At 40.3% G+C, this 18,869-nt stretch overlaps 1 protein-coding gene across 3 annotated transcripts in view; it reads left to right on the top strand.

The window, feature by feature from the left end:
• The window catches only part of SPATA5 (spermatogenesis associated 5), a 363,998-nt gene extending 346,234 nt beyond the window's left edge, over window positions 1–17,764 (top strand). For all 3 annotated transcript variants that reach the window (XM_023217553.2, XM_023217552.2, XM_023217556.2), the window contains one exon: window positions 16,813–17,764. In XM_023217553.2, coding sequence (XP_023073321.1) covers window positions 16,813–16,989 — 177 coding nt within the window. In that variant the 3' untranslated portion in view covers window positions 16,990–17,764. The remainder of the gene's footprint in view (window positions 1–16,812) is intronic.
• Window positions 17,765–18,869: the final 1,105 nt, after the last annotated feature.

Below are 18,869 nucleotides of genomic sequence, written 5' to 3'. Positions count from 1 at the left end.
TTTCCATACTGAACAGCTCCAGATTGGAGTTTTGTAAACTACTAGCCATTCATGACCCCTCCTCCACCCACAAAAAAAGTTGTTTTTGTTTGCTTTTTCTTCTGATTTTCATTTAGACTTCTTTCTTTGCCACGGAAGTGAATAGATTTAACACAAATACAGCATTTTCTAACTTTGACCATAATCCATACTGGAATCATCATTCAAAAATAATACTTTAATTGTTCCTACAAATTTCATAATCATTTTCAAAGAAGTTGATTGGTGGCCCTTGAGGCTTTTCAACTTTATCCTATTTTGGATGATATCTGTGGCCTGGAAATCAGTCATATAGCCCAAAATGTTACCTAGACTACTAATGAACAGCATGGTCTAAGAAAATGACAACTAGAGGCCAGACACGGTGGTTCACGCCTGTAATCCCAGCGCTTTGGGAGGCCAAGGCGGGTAGATCACGAGGTCAGGAGATTGAGACCATCCTGGCTAACACGTTGACACCCCGTCTCTACTAAAAATACAAAAAAGTAGCCGGGCGTGGTGGCGGGCGCCTGTAGTCCCAGCTACTCGGGAGGCTGAGGCAGGAGAATGGTGTGAACCCCGGAAGCGGAGCTTGCAGTGAGCCGAGATTGTGCCACTGCACTCCAGCCTGGGGGAAAGAGTGAGACTCCATCTCAACAAAAAAAAAGAAAAAGAAAGAAAATGGCAGCTAGAAACAAACCGCCCCATTGCAGCACGCTGAACACCATTTTTTAGAAGCATGCACCACTGAGCAGGAATTCCAAAATGGCACCTTTGCAATGGTACGTTTTGAGGCATTGTGTTGCCAAGACAGAAAGAGAAGAAGCAGTGTATAAGCATCACAGATTTACATATACATAGAAAATGATAGAGGGCAGTTTTTACATCCTCTCTCTCATTTCCTCCACCAACCAACAATAGGCCTGACTCAGATTAGCTATCCAGCTCTCCTAAGGATCTTCACTTCCTCTCCCTAAAAAACTAAGTTGCTGTGTTGTCAGTGTGAAAACACACACACACATGTGTGCGCACACATACACATACACACACACTTGATTTGGTGCATAGGAAGTGACCTAATTCAATTTGTCCTCATCATAGTGTGACAACTAGACTGAGCCAATCAGAGACTTTCTGTAGGGTTTTGATTACTGGAATTGAGAAAACAAGGGCTTTCTGGTGGGTGAAGCTGTGAGATGTAAAACACAGCTACTGTGCCTGGTCTAGTGAAGCCAAAGTACAGAGAGAAGCAGAGACAAAAACTATGGAGACGAAATCCCCATGGCATCCCAGGCCCTGCTTCCAGCTGGTCCGCTGAGGCCCAGCCACACTGCTTTCTTTAAGTTCAGTTCGACTTATTAATATCATTACAATAAATTCCTCCTTTTGGATTCAAATTGGCTTTCCATCCTTAGCAGTTCAGCCCTAATATACAGCAGATGTCACAACTGATTGCACATATTTAGAGAAATAGGAGTAGCTGAGGCAGAATTTAGTCTACCTTGCTCAGAGACATTCACAGATACAGTATGAAGCTACTCATGAGTCCTCTTTGCTTAAAGTTACCCCAGTCATCTTTATTTCAGCACGTAAAGGTACATAGCCTTAAAGTCTTTTCAAGACTTGGGATTTTTCTTAAAGAAAACAAATCAAGAGTGTTAAAAGATTGGCATAAAAATATCAATAATTCTGAAGTTAACCCGAAACTTAATGTAATCTTCCATGAGAATATTTGTTGATGTGTATGGGGGTTTTTAATTCCACGAATATTATTAAAATGAGTAATCAGAAGAAAGATGTTTTAAAATATTTCATTTCAGCATGTAAAATCTCGTTTTATTACAGAATTCTTTTGTTAAAGGCACAGCTATGCCGGGTTGCTGCCAGCGTGATAGGATCATAACAGCCCAGTTAATTTTGAAAGATTCACAAGTGCTAGGCCTTGGAACTACTGATGGCAACATGTACATCACATTTCAGTATAATGCTTAAACTTATACCACATCTTATGAATTTATATGCATCTGCAAATATGTGTGTGTGTGTCTGTGTCTATGTGCACGCATGCATATAGATACACATATATTTATTTCAAAGAGAATAGAGTTGGTGGGAAGTAGGACAGACTCGTGAAGTAATTAAGAATTTCTACTGGCTCTCACATTCTTCAGTGTAATTTAAAATGTGTACAAAAGATATCTTGAATACACTGTGTCAAAGCTGGTCTGGTTTTATTTCCAGTTAGATACCAGCATGCTAAAATGGAGATGCTTGTTACCAAGGTGTAGCTTGTCTAAAGTTTAGTAATTAGATCTCCAAATGAAAAAGTACAGCCTAAAGAGGAAATTCTTGGCACTTGTTTCAATTATCGCCTCTTTAGAACATTATAGGGTGCTTTTATGTGTATGTATTATCATTCATAATAGAGAGTACATTGACTAAGTTTGCAAAGTCGTTGCCATTGTATCATAATCCCCTTGTGTCCAGTTGACTCACATCTCTGAAAAATTTCTGCTCAGTTACAAATGTCTTCTGGTGTCTTTCCAACAATACTTTTTTCGTTTGTTTGTTTGTTTGTTTGTTTGATGGTTGGAAATCTGAAGAAAGTTCACTTAGTTAAAATGGTGATGTAAAGTATATGAGTACAATCCTAAAATTTACTAAATGTACATACTCAAATTTACTCAACTTTAGGTCATCAGATTTTAAAAACTAGATTAATAATCTATCCTTTAAAAATTCACCATTAGTTCTTCAAGAATACCAACTGCTGCATTTCCAATACCAAAACAACCTTATCAAGTGACAATTTAATTACAGCTTTTAAATGAAATTTTAAAACACGATTTATTCATGATCAACAAGTTTCATCCACCCTTCTTTTTCTACAACTATTTGCATATCTGTAGGCCTGCTGTTTATTACAGTCTTTCTCATAATTTTTAGTGTAGGCTTAACAAGCATACAGTTTTAAATCTTTCCTTAGGAGACTTTCTGGCTTTTCTCATTGCTGAACTCAACACAAACCTTATTCTCTTATTAGCATTCTTGCAAAGGAGTTTAAGTAATAATAGTGAAGAAAGAATGTTTAAGTTTGATAGTACTTTAAATAATAGACAAGGATCAGAAGAGGAAAAAAAATGTGTGAGTATTTTGGTTAAGGTTTTCAAAACCTGAATCATCTTTATTCTCCACCTTGGCCTGAACAAAGAATAACTGTAATAAAAATTTGGCCTATGTGGCTTTCACACATATGTGTTATTTCTTTCAGTTACATCATATATATAATTTTTTGTTGTTGTTAAAATGCAATAGCTGGATCTCACTATTGGCTTTCAGATCAGTAAAATCAGAGATTGCCCTTTCTTTGTTTCCTTTTTAGTGGACCTACAGGAAGTAGAGTTCAGAGCATGTGTACCTCACTCCTTATAAGACAACAGCCTATATAATTTTGCAGATAAAGAAACAACTCCTTCAGTTTCTAAATATCCAGTATATAGTGTTGTTATCAAACATCAAAACCTGTATGCATTTAAATTCATTCACACGTTAAATGAAATTACACATAGTTAATACCTGCCACTTGTAAAGTCTGATCTTATCTTGGGAACTTGGATTTTGCATTCCTTAACTAGTGCGCTTAAATTTGCAGTTGTATTATCCTATCTTTTCTTTTTTCTTTTTTCTTTTTTTCTTTTAGTAGACGAAAATAAGACACAGGTCTTTAGGTTTCTCTTCATGTCGATAAAGATCTAAACAAGCATTTAGTTATGCTTAGGGGCAGCTGTTGAAATGTTCTAGGTACAAGAGAGGATCTAAGAAAATAAAACCCACTCACCTCTAGCATGATCAGCTCCATTTTGTATTTTCTGTACTCCCGAACTATGATAATTCCAACCAAACTGTATTCTGGCCTTATTGATCTGGAAAGGAGAAAGCAGGTATTATTATGAAGCATTCAGAGGATTTAAGAAGATATGAAATATAGTTACTATAGAGCAGTGGTTCCTAACCCCTTTTTGGTTTTGGATCCTTTTTAGACTATAATGAAAGTTTTGAACCTTCTCTCTATAGAAAAATATATAATATGTATACATGGGTATATGTTTTCATAAGTTTCAATGTATTCTTAGACCCATCTAGATATCCGTAGACTCTCAGTTAAGAATCTTTACTATATGGCCAACAAACATACAAAATTAGTGAAATACCAATTGAAATAGTATCTAGTTCATGTAACAAAGATAAGATTGCTTTATTATTTGAAATTAAAATAAAATAATATAATGTGAGTTTCTAAATAAATGACTTATAAATAACATACGTATTACAAGTCAGAGGAAGCAGAGACCACCTTAAAAATATAAAAATAAAGAAGATACATGAGTATATACTGGATATTTTCAGAATATCTTATGTAATGGGGATGATGTGATTTCACCTAATTTACATCCATATTTGTTTATATGCTAGATGGGGAAAAAAGAGCTTTCTTCCAGAAAAAAAATACCACTGTCAATGAGTATGACATGCATAAAATAAGTGTAATATAAATAATCGTATTTTCTTCTCACTCTCTGATATGTGTTAATGGTATACTTATTGGTTATTTACAAGGACCTATCTTCACCTGCCCCTTACCTAGCTATAGACTGTCAAGTCATTTTCCCCCCTATATAACACAGATAGCCATTAACACCATGCCATCTTCTTTAAATGTAAAATCATTTAGAGATGCCAAGCAAATCTGCTGATTAGCTCAGGCCAGCCTACACCAGATTGGAGAATGGGAAAGTAGTGAAAAACACGCATTACAGATTAAGACTGGGTATAAAGACAAGACTCTAACAACCCACCCCCACCAAATATGCCACACAAATGCTCAGAGAGACTAGAGTTCCAAACTAGACTACCCAGGTGAAACTACAGAGTTTCACAGGAGGGAGCTTTATGTGTGTGTCAGTAGGGCAAGATGTGAGGGCTGGCAGTAAAGAAGTCTGACAGATGAGGAAACATGGGAAATATTAAAACCAGTTTAACACACTTGCCCACACCTTCCCCCGAGCCGCTTCCTCCCAAGCTCCCAGAGCACTGGCAGGGAGGTTGAGACGCTCTAGACTTGGGGAGGAGTCCTGAAGTTTTTCAGGAACTTTGCTTGCTTTCTTCTCCCAAGGACATCCCTTGTCCTCCTCTCCTCTTTGCCCAGGGCCAACCTCAGGCTCTCCCATTACATAAGTGCTTTTACCCAAAGTGTGGTTCCTCTTCCAGAGCTGTCAGCTTTCTGGCTAGCTTGGTCATCCGCCCCACAAGGGCCCACAAATGCAAACCTCAACATAGGGTGACTTATTGTGCCTGATACTTTTTTGCCTTTTTAGTCCATAGTAGACAATTACCTTGACTATAGTTGTGCCAGCAGGAGCTGCCTCTGTGTATATGTGTATATGTGTGTGTATTTTTTTTCTAAGGCAAAAACTAGTTTATATCTTTGTTCAAAGATGACCTTAGCAGGAGACTTTTTTTTTTTGGACTTGATTGGTAGGTCAAGCCATGTGCTAACCTGGTATGTCTGGGAAGCAGAGCAGGACCAAGGCTGCAGGGCCTTGATGGAATTTCTGTGCTAGGAAGGGAGATAGACATTTGACACAAATATCTGTATATCTTGACAATTGCAATACGGTAGGAAAGTACAGGCACCTATGGGACTACAAAACCGATCCTAAAACAAGCAGGCATGGGGAGGTAGTGAGGTCACCTCTAGAAATGCCTCCCTAGTGGAAACATTTGCACTGAACCCTGAAGATTAGGTAGATGAGCCAGTGCTTTTGCACACCTTGTTCCATGAAAGCAAGACTGTTTTTTTACTGTTGTATTACCCATTGCTTGCTTCCTTGTAGGTGATCAATAAAGCTTTCTTGAATAAATGAAAGAATAAGGGGCTCCCAACATCTGTTTGCTCTGTTATCCCTCTCCTTTCGTACCACAGTGGTTCCTGTTCTCTCCATTCCCATACCAATTGGTATGTTATTTTTAAAGCTAAAAATACTCTTTTTTATCTTATTATTATTCAATTAAAGTTAGAAACATTTAAAATCCCCACAGATGCGAATGCTAGAACAATGAAATAAAAGCTCAAGATCTTTTCTGCCCCAAAGCTCTGTGGAATAATCAATGTTATAAGTTTTTAAAAAACAAAAACTATTTGGAAGGCTGAAGCAAGAGGACTGCTCGAGCCCAGGAGTTCAAGGCCAGCCTGGGCAACATTGCAAGACCCAGTCTCCTAAAACAAATAAGTAAATAAAATTTTAAAAAGCAAAAACTAGGCTTCGCCATGCAAGTTTGTAATAAAAGGTTATGCACTGAATATATACTTTAGCTATATATTTCAAAGACCTCAAGATAATGTTAAGACCAGGCATGGTGGTTCACACCTATAGTCGCAACACTTGGCAGGCCAGCTGGAGAGGACCATTTGAGGCCAGGAGTTAGAGACCAGCCTGGACAACATGGTAAGACTTCATCTCTATAAAACATGAAAAAGCCAGGCGTGGTGGCGCACACCTGTAGTCTTACCTACTTGGAAGGCTGAGGCTGGAGGATCACTTGAGCCTAGGAGGTCGAGACTGCAGTGACCCATGTTCAAACTACTGCATTCCAGCCTAGGTGACAGAGAGCGACCCTGTCTTTAACAAAAACAAACAAACAAAACCAGCTTTGAATCAGCAAAATTAAGCAACCAAGTGTGTTTCCCTTCTCTAATGTCATTAAGCTTTGAGTGTGTTTTTACAGTAATTTTTATTTTCTTATGTATGGCATCCTAGATTGTATGACTTTAACATAATTCCAGATGGATTTATTATCATGAAGCCTATTTTGCAGACGATTCAAGAGAATTTAGCCCAAGAGCAAAAGTTAGGTAATTCCTTAAATCTGAAATCTGTCCTCTGAAATACTTCTCTACTCACCGCTTAAATGGTTTTCAGTGAAGTGGCACTTAAAAAATAAGCGCTGCATGCTTTACCTCTGAATTCTCTTCTCCAAAAGCAGCCATTTTACTCCCTGAGCTGCTTTCTTGGCAGTTTGGGGCACCCCTTGCTGTTTGTGCCTGTGATAGTCTGACTTCCATCTGCCGCTCCGCAGCCAGGAGCCTGCTGTGCTCCCTTCAGTCACATCTTTCATGCCTGGCCATTCAAGCACCTTTCATCAGGTCTCAATGGGCCTGGGTAAAGGGCCCTCCCCGGTGCATCCACATGAGCACATAATCTCCCAGGTAGCCTCCTCCTTGAAGCACCTCCAGCGCATGTGTTCGCAAACAGCAGGACACCACTCTCTACTGGGTTCCTAATCCCTCAGACACACAGAGGAAGGAGGTCACAAGGCCGTGAAAGTGAAAAGAAAAGCGAGGGGGCGGGTGAGCAGAGGGAACACAATGTCAGCGCCTGGGCCCTCCAGCGGCTGCTCCACAATCATCGCCAGCTGCAGCCCAATTAAGCTCAACAGGTCACAGGTGTTCCAGACAGACGATGCTTTTAACAAAACCACTTTCTTGAAAATACCTAAGACTCTTTAAAGCACTGCAGCCCATTTCTTTTGGTAGGTTCTTTAAAGCTATTTAGTACCCTTGAAATACAAAGAAGCTGAGAAATACATTTCAGCCTCAGTGGAAGGCGTGCTTGCTTCATGCAAAACAGCGGGGGCAGCAGCCAGGCTGCCGTGGCCGAGCCCAGAGACAGCAGCTCTGCCAATGCGTGGAATCAGTGTGCAGCTGCAGAATAAGGACGTGAGGATGTCTCCCTCGTCCAGCTTGGTCCCTTCTGATACTGTAGCCTGAACTGTGCAGTTCACTCAGTCACGCAAGAAATTGCTGCATGGTCATGACCTTGTGTGTACTCTTAAATTACAGTCTCTAGGATGCACTTGTAGTTTTCCTATGAACTTTGAAGCAGCCCTGCCACAGGCTGGTTAAACTAGGTGTATGAATTCAGCTATCAGGAACTACTTTTCATCTTCTGACACATTTTAAAGTGCTGGCTTCATTTTCTCCACAGATCCAAGTGCTCCCTGTGCGTGCCAGAAGTGTGGGGAGGGGATGACAGAATGCAAGCAGAATTTAGGTAGTTGTTTAAGTCACCTTCGGACCTTTGTTACCCTTCCACCTGTCTTTGAGGATATCGATAATCTCTGAGAGGCAGTTGGGAATGTAGTGGGGAAGGTCAAGTTAGAATTTCGGCATCCCTATTGGAAGGGAGTGGTTCTTAGTTCCCCTACTCTACAGGCGCACTCAGAGCGGCATCCCTTCTTCCCACGCCAGCGTGCCACTCTCATGGGTATGTTTGCCTGTTGTCATTATTGTAAACTGTTTACAGCCAATAGCAAGGACATGCTGACACTACCCAGGTCTTATCTGGAAATGGAAGCAACTGCTTAAATTTACAATTGGGTTTCTAATCTGTCAATGCACCAGAAAAGCCCCTAGTACTACTGTGAAACTGAAAAGAACACGGGAAGAGTTAAAGCACAGCGGGAGTGAATACCCAGAATAGGGCCCAACGTTTTTCAGCTTTTCCTTCCTGTTGATTAGTTTTTGGTAAACAGTCTTTGCCTTGACTGTTACTCTTTATCACGTCATTTTTTAAAATTATTACTGCTTGCTTAGAAACCATGTTGGTTTTAATTTTCACAATACGCCTGTTTCTGTTTTGCTAAGCTGTGCCACCTGTTTAAACTCTTCTTGTCTCATGAATTGGGGGAAAGAACCGTAGGCAATGTATAAGAGGTTTCATTTTTTTCCACAGTGAAGTAAGACATTGTTCTTATTCTTCATGGCATTCAGAATTCTGCACAATTGCCTCTTTTGCCCTTTTGCATTTAAAAGTGAGGTAATTAGATTTCCCAAGGTTCAATGGTCAAGAGCCTTCTCATCCCGCGGAGTTGCTTCCCCACACTGCTCACAAGTGGAGCTGTCTCACGTAATCCAGTTATTGCTATATTGTTATTATAAAGGGACTGCTTTTTCAGAGAGCTAGCATAGCATGAAACTTTATACTTATATGTCCCTTTGCTTTCATTGCTAACTAACTTTTTTTCCCACATTTGAAACTAATTACTATTTTATTCAGTGTCTACGAGGATTTCTAAACATTTTTGTTAAAAATCTCTTCCTTTCCTACATCTTAGGAATTCATTTCAAATATGCCTAAATCCTTCATATTGTGAGCGAGCCCCTGCCTTTGTTGTTTTATGTTTTTGTCAGATATTCGATTGTCAGATCTATTATTACTATTGAACAAATGGAAAGAAAATTTGTGACGTGTTGGCACCAAATAAATTAGTGTCATCGCCACTGAAACAAAGGCATGTCTTCGTCCAGCCCTGACAGTGAGATCTTGGGCCCACTCTGCTAGTTTTTTGTCTCATTTTCTCATTTCCACAAGCAGGTAGTGTTTTTACCTTTGCAAAAAGGTACATATATATTCTAAAGCTAGGGTATCAATATTTTTTTATTTCTTTCTTTTTCTGAGATGGAGCTTCACTCTCATTGCCCAAGCCAGAGTGCAATGGTGCCATCTCGGCTCACTGCAACCTCTGCCTCCGGGTTCAAGCAATTCTCCTGCCTCAGCCTCCCAAGTAGCTGGAATTACAGGCATGCACCACCACGCCTGGCTAATTTTTTGTATTTTTAGTAGAAATGGGGTTTCACCATGTTGGCCAGGCTGGTCGGGTATCAATTTTTTAATCAAAATTGAATAAGGTGAAATACTCAGATTTATAGAGCCGACCAAAACGTTTCTGTTTTTACAGCCTAATAGCAAAAGCAGTCTTGCTGGTAGTTGGCTAATAATTCATTTCTGTGATCTAGTCTGCAGCCTATGGGGGAAGAGGACAAGATGGTGAAGGGATTAGGGGAAAGCTTCCAAAATCCTTTTTGCCAAAGAAGTTAAAGAGCTTGAGTGACTGAGGTTTTCTCTCTAAACGGGTCAGTTTAACATTCCAGAGAGTCTGTGATTCAAACTCCTCTATTCACTTATACATCTTCTCAGCAGAGTTCTTTATGGCCTCATGGGAAAAATTCAGCTGAATTCCCCCATCACTGAAACTGTTCCAGACTTTATCTACTTTTGCTTTTTGTTTTTTAGAGACAGAGTCTTGCAGTGTTGCCCAGTGTGGCCTTGAACTCCCGGGTTCAGATGATCCTCCCATCTTAGCCTCCTAAGTAGCATGACTACAGGCCCACATCACTACACCCAGCTCCATCTGCATTTTGAATGTGATGTCAGCAGAGTGATGAGCTTGTGGTGGTCCCTGGGTTCAGTGGAGATGCACGCACGCGCGCACACGCACACACACACACACACACACACACTTATCTCATTAGGTTTTCCTATAAACTTTATAGGTAGTAATGAGAAAGGTCCTAGTTTAAATTGAAGGGTTTTTTCCCCTCAGTTTCTGTAGAATTCATTCCCAAATAGAGAGAGAGATGTTGGCAAATTTATCTGAAAGGACCTCACTTTTCCAAAGCTTAACACAGAAAGGAAAATCCCATAATCTTAGGTTAGTTTCATCAAGTGAGACAATAAATCACCATTTGCATAATTTTATTTTAGCAAAGATTCCATTCTAATCCTCCAAAACAATCTACAGTCATGCACCACATAATGACATTTCAGTCAACAATGGACCAAACACATGATGGTGGTCCCATAAGATTACAATATTATATTTTTGCTGTACCTTTTCTGTGTTTAGATACACAAATACTTACCATTGTGTTACAGTTGCCCGCCTGCAGTATTCAGTAACATGCTGTACAGGTGTGTAGTGTAGGAGCAATAGGATAGACCCTATAGCCTAGTGTGGAATGGGCTATTACCATCTAGATTTGTGTAAGGACACTATCTACACAACAATGAAAGCACCTAACAATGCACTTCTCAGAACATATCCCTGTTGTTGAGCAACACATGACTATATGTTGCTGCACTGTTTGTAAATTTTCTGAAGTCGTGCTCAATTCCAATGCAGTTTTATTTTCTATGACAGTACAACAAAGAAGCTCCTGTTCCTGTGGGATATATTTCGATACCTAAGAAAGCATCTCTTAAATATAACAAAAGCATAGTTGTATTCTTGCTAGAATTTCTAATTAATGTTAGAAATTAGTTCTACAGAAAGAACTAAATGCAGGGTAGTGCTCCAAACTGAAAACATAGCTTGAGATGAACATATATCACAGTATTAAACAATTTTAGTTATTTACTTTCTCTTCATTCCAAGAACTTAAGAAGACCTGACAACATCTAGATCAGGGGTTTCCACCTCCAGGCCATGCACCGGTACTAGTCCATGGCATGTTAGGAACCAGGCTACACAGCAGGAGGTGAGCAGTGGGCAAGCGAGCATTATCATCTGAACTCCACCTGTCAGATCAGTGGCGGCATTAGATCCTCATAGGCATGGGAACCCTATTGTGAACTGTGCATGCGAGGGACCTAGGTTGTGCACTCCTTATGAGAATCTAATGCCTGATGATCTGAGGTGGAACAAATTCATTCTGAAACACCCCCACTCCCCCACCCCCACCCCCTGTCCATGGAAAAACTGTCTTCCATGAAACCAGTCCCTGGTGCTAAAAAGGTTGGGGACTGCTTATCTAGATTGTATGAAACATAAGTAATAAAAATACTGTAGATGGGCCAAATCTGGGAAAGATGCACATAGCACGCATCTTTTTGAAAATGTACTTGTAGTTAAGTAACTATTCAGTTCAGCAAACATACCTTGACTATTTACATATCCAGAGCACAAGTGCCTTGGCTGCTGCCGCTGTTGCTGCCCTTTGACTCCATTAAACACACTGGCCTTCCTTCTGTCTCCCGGGCCTCTCCCCATCTTCTCAGAAACACAAAGAATATGTTTATTCCTTGTGCTTCTGTCCTCCACCCCCTTCCTTTTCCTATTTTGGAATAGGGGAGAGCAAAAGTAAAAAGCTATGCTAATAAGCAAGAGCCATAATGTGCCCTGAGTGAGTTGTTTGGTATCTCCCAAAGTGTGTGCCAAAGATCACCAGTAAACCATTTACAGATATTCTGCCAGAAATAGGAGGGGAAGAGTTCTATGGGAAACAATGAGTGTCATCGTCCATTCTGGCTGCTATAACAAAATAACTTAGAATGGGCAATTTATAAATAATACAAATTTATTGCTCACACTTCTGGAAACTGGGAAGTCCAAGATCAAGGTGCCAGCAGATTTGGTGTCTGGTGAGGGCCTATTCCTCATAGACATACCTTCTAGCTGTGTCCTCACATGGTGGAAGGAGCCAACCAGCTCCATCAGGCTTCTTTTGTAAGGGTACTAATTCTGTCAGTGAGCACAGAACCCTCACAACCTAATCACCTCCCAAAGACCTCACTTCTTAATACTAGTAGCATTGGAGATTAAGTTTCAACATATAAATTTTGGAGAAAAACATTCAGACCATTCCATTGGCTTAAAGAAAATCAAACTGATCATCATTACTAGCCTTTGTAAAACCTTTAAAATTCTATTGTGCACCATGGGAAACAGAATATATACAGGTTAAGTATCACTAATCTGAAATCCACAATGCTCCAAAATTCACAACTTTTAAGTACCAACATGACACACAAAATAAATGCTCATTGGAGCATTTTGGATTTCAAATTTTCAGATTACAAATGTTCAACCAATAGGTAAAATGCAGATATTCCAAAATATGTAACATGTCTGGTCCCAGGCATTTCAGATAAGGAATACTCAACCTGTATAGTGTTGCCCAAAACTTATTTGACCATGGAATACTTCTCCTGAACAGACACTGATTTCTTAAGGGAAATGCTGGCATGGGCCATGAGAAGAGCAGGAGAGCTGCACTTTTCTTGGGAGGTGTTATGTCGTATCTTGGAACTCAGGCCACAGTAAGTGGCTCCCAGAGCAAAGAGAAACCAGCCATCATGGACATCCTAAGAATTGATCTGTTTCCAGATCTACCATTTTATTTGGGGTAGGAGAAAAGAACCAATAATCCAGTCAATGCTTTTGCTTTTGGAATTTCTACTAAGAAGCCTTTTCATGAGGAAAAAATAAAAACAAAAGGAACTTTTAGGAGTTGCACTCTGTCAGCTGCTTGTGCATCAGCTGCTTGTGGATTTGGTTCAGAGCTTTAGAGAGGACTGGCATTGACTAGCTTTCACTGTCATTGTGGGCCACATGACTTTGAAAACACTGTCATTGTTAATTTTAGTTATATTTGATGGTAGAATTATTATTAAAAAAAAAAAAATTTCTCCCGTCTACTGAGGCTAGTTCAATGTAATCCGTGTTTTCTGTCTCCCCACTTTGCTGTTTTTCTGCTCATTTTATTCCCGCTAGTCCTTTTCCTTACCTGTATGCATGTCTCAGTTCTGTTCTTCACATTTTGGTTTCCAAAGCTGTAGTTTATTCCTTCTCTCCACACTAGAGCCCTTTCCATTTGCCTCCCTGACAGTACTTCTAATACCATGGCACACACGGCATTTAACTTATGTGCATCCACTACTGGTTTGTGAGCATGGGAAGACAGGTGCTAAGTCTTAGACATGCCTGGATCTTCCACCTGGCTTCATATAGTTATCGCACAGAGTAGCTATTCACTGGATGTTGATTGATGAAAGAATGACTGGCTAATTATTTGTAGTGTCCTGTTTACATTTCCCTCAGTTACTGGCTGTATATTGCTAAGTAAATGTGATAGGAAAGTAAGAGTGGCAGAAGAAGATGACCTTATTGACTAGTTCTTCAGAGCATCCTTTATAAATAAAAATAAACAGAGTAATGTCTATTGAAGCAAGAGTTGAATTCAGGCAGTGTTTCTCCCACCCTAGGACATACAGACAGCTGCACTCCTTCCTCTACACAGAAGAAGACACGTTCATATGTGGTCCTTGAGTACCCATGTTTCTCTTTTCATTAACTCGCGAAAGTTCTCTAGGTCATCCCCTATCTAATCCAAACATTAGTGATCTGGTCAAAACTCTGTCCAAGTTTTCTATATCTCACAGTTTCATAGTTTTCCAAGGTAGATGGAATTGTTTATTAAGAGTCAGGGGAGTACTAAATATAGTAGGGGAATTTTTCTCAAATGTTGACATATACTAGAGGCCCCAAGTTACAAACATCCACACTTCAAATGCTCACTACTTCTCTAACCATAACTGATCACTAATCCTGCTGTGTCACTACCGTGTAAGCTACCACAAAACAACAATTTATAGCTCATAGAAAAATCTATAGAAGCAGGCCGGGCGCAGTGGCTCACCCCTGTAATCCCAGCACTTTGGGAGGCTGAGGCGGGCGGATCACGAGGTCAGGAGATCGAGACCATCCTGGCTAATATGATGTAACCCTGTCTCTACTAAAAATACCAAAAATTACCCGGTCGTGGTGGCAGGCACCTGTAGTCCCAGCTACTCAGGAGGCTGAGGCAGAAGAATCGCTTGAACCCAGGAGGTGGAGGTTGCAGCAAGCCGAGATTGCACCACTGCACTCCAGCCTGGTGACAGAATGAGACTCTGTCTCAAAAAAGAGAAAAATCTATAGAAGCAAATGTGAAGGAAAGAAAGTGGATCTTCTAAGAGGAATTGCCCAGGGGAGCTGACCCTAAGGACAGCCTTCTAGGCCCTAATGATATAACACTTCCCACTACCTACATTTATTTACCATGCTATGTTAGGCTTCCTGAGGTTCCGGTGGTTACAGGAATATAATCATTTCTTCTTCTGCCAGTGTGATTACTTTGTATTGAGAGTGGAAGCCTATCTGACAATTGGTTCCCTTCCTCGGATATGCCAGCGGGGCAAACCACCCATCTGGCCATGTGAACCAAAACCCAGAAACTTTGAGAGGTTCCAGGCGTCTTTTGGTTACCTCTCTTTTTCTCAACCCCCTTCTTTTTCCATGCCCCACCCCAGCCACCATGGTACACATGCTCATCTGACCACTCTATTGGATGTGTGTCTATCAGACTTTACACATACTCCTATTAGCAAGACCACTGCTGTGCAAAAACAGGGAGACATCAGTCATATAGCAAATGAATTAGTGCAATAATTAGTATTTGTGCACTCACATAGTAGGTGCTCAATAAATGTTTCCAACCATTATGTGCCAGGCTCTGTATTCTCTGAGGGAGTCTCAGCTATGAGGTTGTGGGAGGTATGCAGGAGAGAGAAAGAGAGCTCCGCCACCTGGCAGGAAATGTAGTGCTCTTTGCCTCTTCCAGTGATTCTTCAGACTTTTTAGTCTTGCAACCATTGCTTCAAATTCTTGTCCAGATGAAAGAAGTGCTGCTCAGAGGGGTGTGGGAGGGACTCTTCCCACTTGGTCCCTTCACCTCCCTTTGTAGAGATCCCCTTAGAACACAGTGGAACCATCGAATAGCCAGTTTACCATGCTGGGCATTTCACAGGCTTTTACTGTGCTTATTAATTATCACATTCTTGTTTTCAAAAGAGCTCTTTTTGCACCAGAACATGTGATAAAGTGGTTTTACTAATCCCTTAAAGTTTTGTTTTTTCCTTCAACAAGATGATAGCCACTCTCTTTTTTCAGAAAAACATTAACATGCATAACCACTATAGTTAACTTCAGTGCTCATTAATGAAGCCCAGAACTAATAGTTACATTGTGGTAATTTGACAAAGCCATCTAAATCTATGCATGTTTTTGAAAGCTCCCTAAACATGCTGCTAAATCCCCTAAAAAGCTACTAAACTGCTTTGGCAGCCATTAGCCTAGCATAAGCAGAGGAACTCTTTTCAGTGAGTGAACAAACAGAGAAAATATGCTGAATGGCTGGACAAATGTGTTTCAGCTGGCCCTTTCATTTACCGATATAAGGGCGCAGTCAATATCAATCACTGTTTTCCCTGTTGCCCTGAAAATCACAATATCTCTTTTCATCCCCCAAGCTCTTTTCACTACCATAATGTGTCTTTAGAATGACACTGGCATCAGCCTGCTTCCGCTGTCTGAAGTCCAGAAAGCTTAAAAACACATTTCAGGATTCTTGAACCTTCCTCCCCTTCCGTTTTCCTACTGCCTTCTCCCTCCTCCCTCTGCATGCATTCCGCCCCCTCCCCAGATTCTTTTCAATTCTTCCAGCTTTCCTGGCTGAGTAAACAGCATTCACTTCTCTGTTCTAATGCAGCTCTCCAAAGTAAATGTTGACAACCCTATCTGATATTCCTGAGATTTAAGAACTCATTAAAGAGATACGCATAAAGAAATGCTTTTACATGTGGGTAATACATCAAAGGTTAAAAGGAATGTGGAAACTGCTATGACACGGTGTGTTGATGAGCAGGGCCTCACTCTATCAGAATTATCTCCCCGCTCTGCCCTCCCTTGACCGTTGGCTCCTGCCTCCCCCCACCACATAGACACATGCATCCTTTGCTATCCCGTGTTAAAAGTATGTGCGTGCACAGCTACCTACCCTTACAGTTAAGAGCAAATGCCCTTAAAAGCAAATGCCACTTCTTAGATATCTTTTGGCACTCCTGGTTCTGAGTACTTAATACATTGCTTTGGGATGAAGGAAAGAACAGAATGCTCTGTATATGATTACCTTTTATCTTTTTGAAAACTTGAGTGGACTAATTCTTGCAGATAAATTTTAGCAATGGGCATTTAGTTGTAGACGTTAACGCAGATGAATATTTGGAATATTATGTTTCTAAAAGAGTATTGATTGTTTTCTACGTCCTTTTATTTACTTATGTTTTAAAAATTCAGATTGTAGCCGTCTGCAGAGAGGCAGCTCTTCTGGCTCTGGAAGAAGACATTCAAGCCAATCTCATCATGAAAAGACATTTCACTCAGGCCTTGAGCACTGTGACACCTAGAATTCCTGAGTCATTGAGACGTTTTTATGAAGATTATCAAGAGAAGAGTGGGCTGCATACACTCTGAGAAAATATATATATTCAAAGTGATGAAAATCCTTTCCAGAGAAAATCTGTTTCTTTTTAAAATTTTTTGAGAGTGTTAAAAAAATTTTTTACTAGGCAAAATGTTTGAAGTATATTCAGTAGAATTTAGGGGCTTTGGTTCTTATAGATTTTCAACTCATGTAAGTACAGTGACAGTATCTCTGAGCATAAGTTTCAATCAGTTTTATCTGGAAATTTGTGGTGCGGTTTAAAAATCAAATGTTTAGCGTTTTCATTTGTGACCTAGTCTGTTCATCCCATGAAGCGATTTCTTTTTCCAGAATCTGTTTGAGTGTCTTTCTAAAAATCTGTTTTTGAGTGTCCTTCTAAAATGCCAAACGTGTTGGCATCAATTTTATACAGGGATATAAAAAAATGTATGCGGATAAATGTTTCTTAATCTTTATTTTTGAAGGCCAGTCAGTAATGTGGCCCAATGTGCCAGCCAGGCTTATGTGGCCTTGTTTTCAAATATGCATATATGTGTTATTAAAATTCATAGACGCATTTTTGCTTTAGCCTTCTTAATCTCTACCTATGGCCAAAAAAATTTTTTGAGAGATATTTTGTATAATATAATGCCCTTTGAAAGTTAGAAAACAAAATGTAAGTGTAAGCCCACTCTAAGCCTAGAGCAGTAGGCTTGGGGTTTTGTTGTTGTTGTCTTGTTTTTTGTTTGTTTGTTTGTTTGTTTTTGAGACAGAGTCTCACTCTGTCACCTAAGCTGGAGTGCAGTGGCTTGATCTCAGCTCACTGCAACCTCCACCTCCTGAGTTCAAGCAATTCTCCTGCCTCAACCTCCTGAGTAGCTGGGATTACAGGCATGCACCACCAAATGCAGCTAATTTTTGTATTTTTAGTAGAGACAGCGTTTCACCATGTTCACCAGGCTGGTCTCGAACTGCTGACCTCAGGTGATCCACCCACCTCAGCCTCCCAAAGTACTGGGATTATAGGCGTGAGCCACCGCACCTGGTCAGGTTATTTTTCTTTTTAATAAAATGCTATTAATAAATCATATGAAGCACTCATGTTTTTACTTATACATATTTTCAGAGTACCAGTAAACTTTTTAGTTCAAAGATAGACCAAATTGTACTTTTTTTTTTTTTTTTTTTTTTTTTTTGAGACGGGAGTCTCGCTGCCCTGTCACCCAGGCTGGAGTGCAGTGGCGCGATCTAGGCGAGCTAGGCTCACTGCAAGCTCTGTCTCCTGGGTTTACTTATGCCATTCTCCTGCCTCAGCCTCCCGAGTAGCTGGGACTACAGGTGCCCGCCACCATGCCTGGCTAATTTTTATTTTTATTTTTATTTTGTATTTTTAGTAGAGAAGGGGTTTCACCATGTTAACCAGGATGATCTCGATCTTCTGACCTCGTGATGCGCCCACCTCAGCCTCCCAAAGTGCTGGGATTACAGGCATGAGCCACCGCACCCAGCTGCCAAATTGTACTCTTAAGCATATTAAGTTGCATTCTAAATATGTATATGTATGCTTCTTATTGTTTATCTTCAGGATTTCTTCACACTTTATTACTTCATAAATACTCTTGAAAAAGCTTTCAGAAAGTGATTCTCTGACTTCAGATCAGAAACTGGCAATGGGAAGAATGTGCACTTATACTTGATCACTGTAGATCTTTGAAAATTCCCAGAAAGACAAATCAGACAAGAAATACCTGATGATCAAAATAATGGGCTATACAGTTTTGTAGTGGCATATGTTCCTTGTTGTTTGTTTGTTTGTTTGTTTAGAGACAGGGTCTTGTTCTGTCACCCAGGCTGGAATGCAGTGGCACGGTCATAGCTCACTACAGCTTCAAACTCCTGGAGCTCAAGTGATCCTCCTGACTCAGCCTCC

The sequence above is a fragment of the Piliocolobus tephrosceles genome, chromosome 3, assembly GCF_002776525.5.
Source record: "Piliocolobus tephrosceles isolate RC106 chromosome 3, ASM277652v3, whole genome shotgun sequence".
Taxonomy (NCBI): Eukaryota; Metazoa; Chordata; class Mammalia; order Primates; family Cercopithecidae; genus Piliocolobus; species Piliocolobus tephrosceles.
This window is presented reverse-complemented; position numbering and strand designations above follow the sequence as displayed.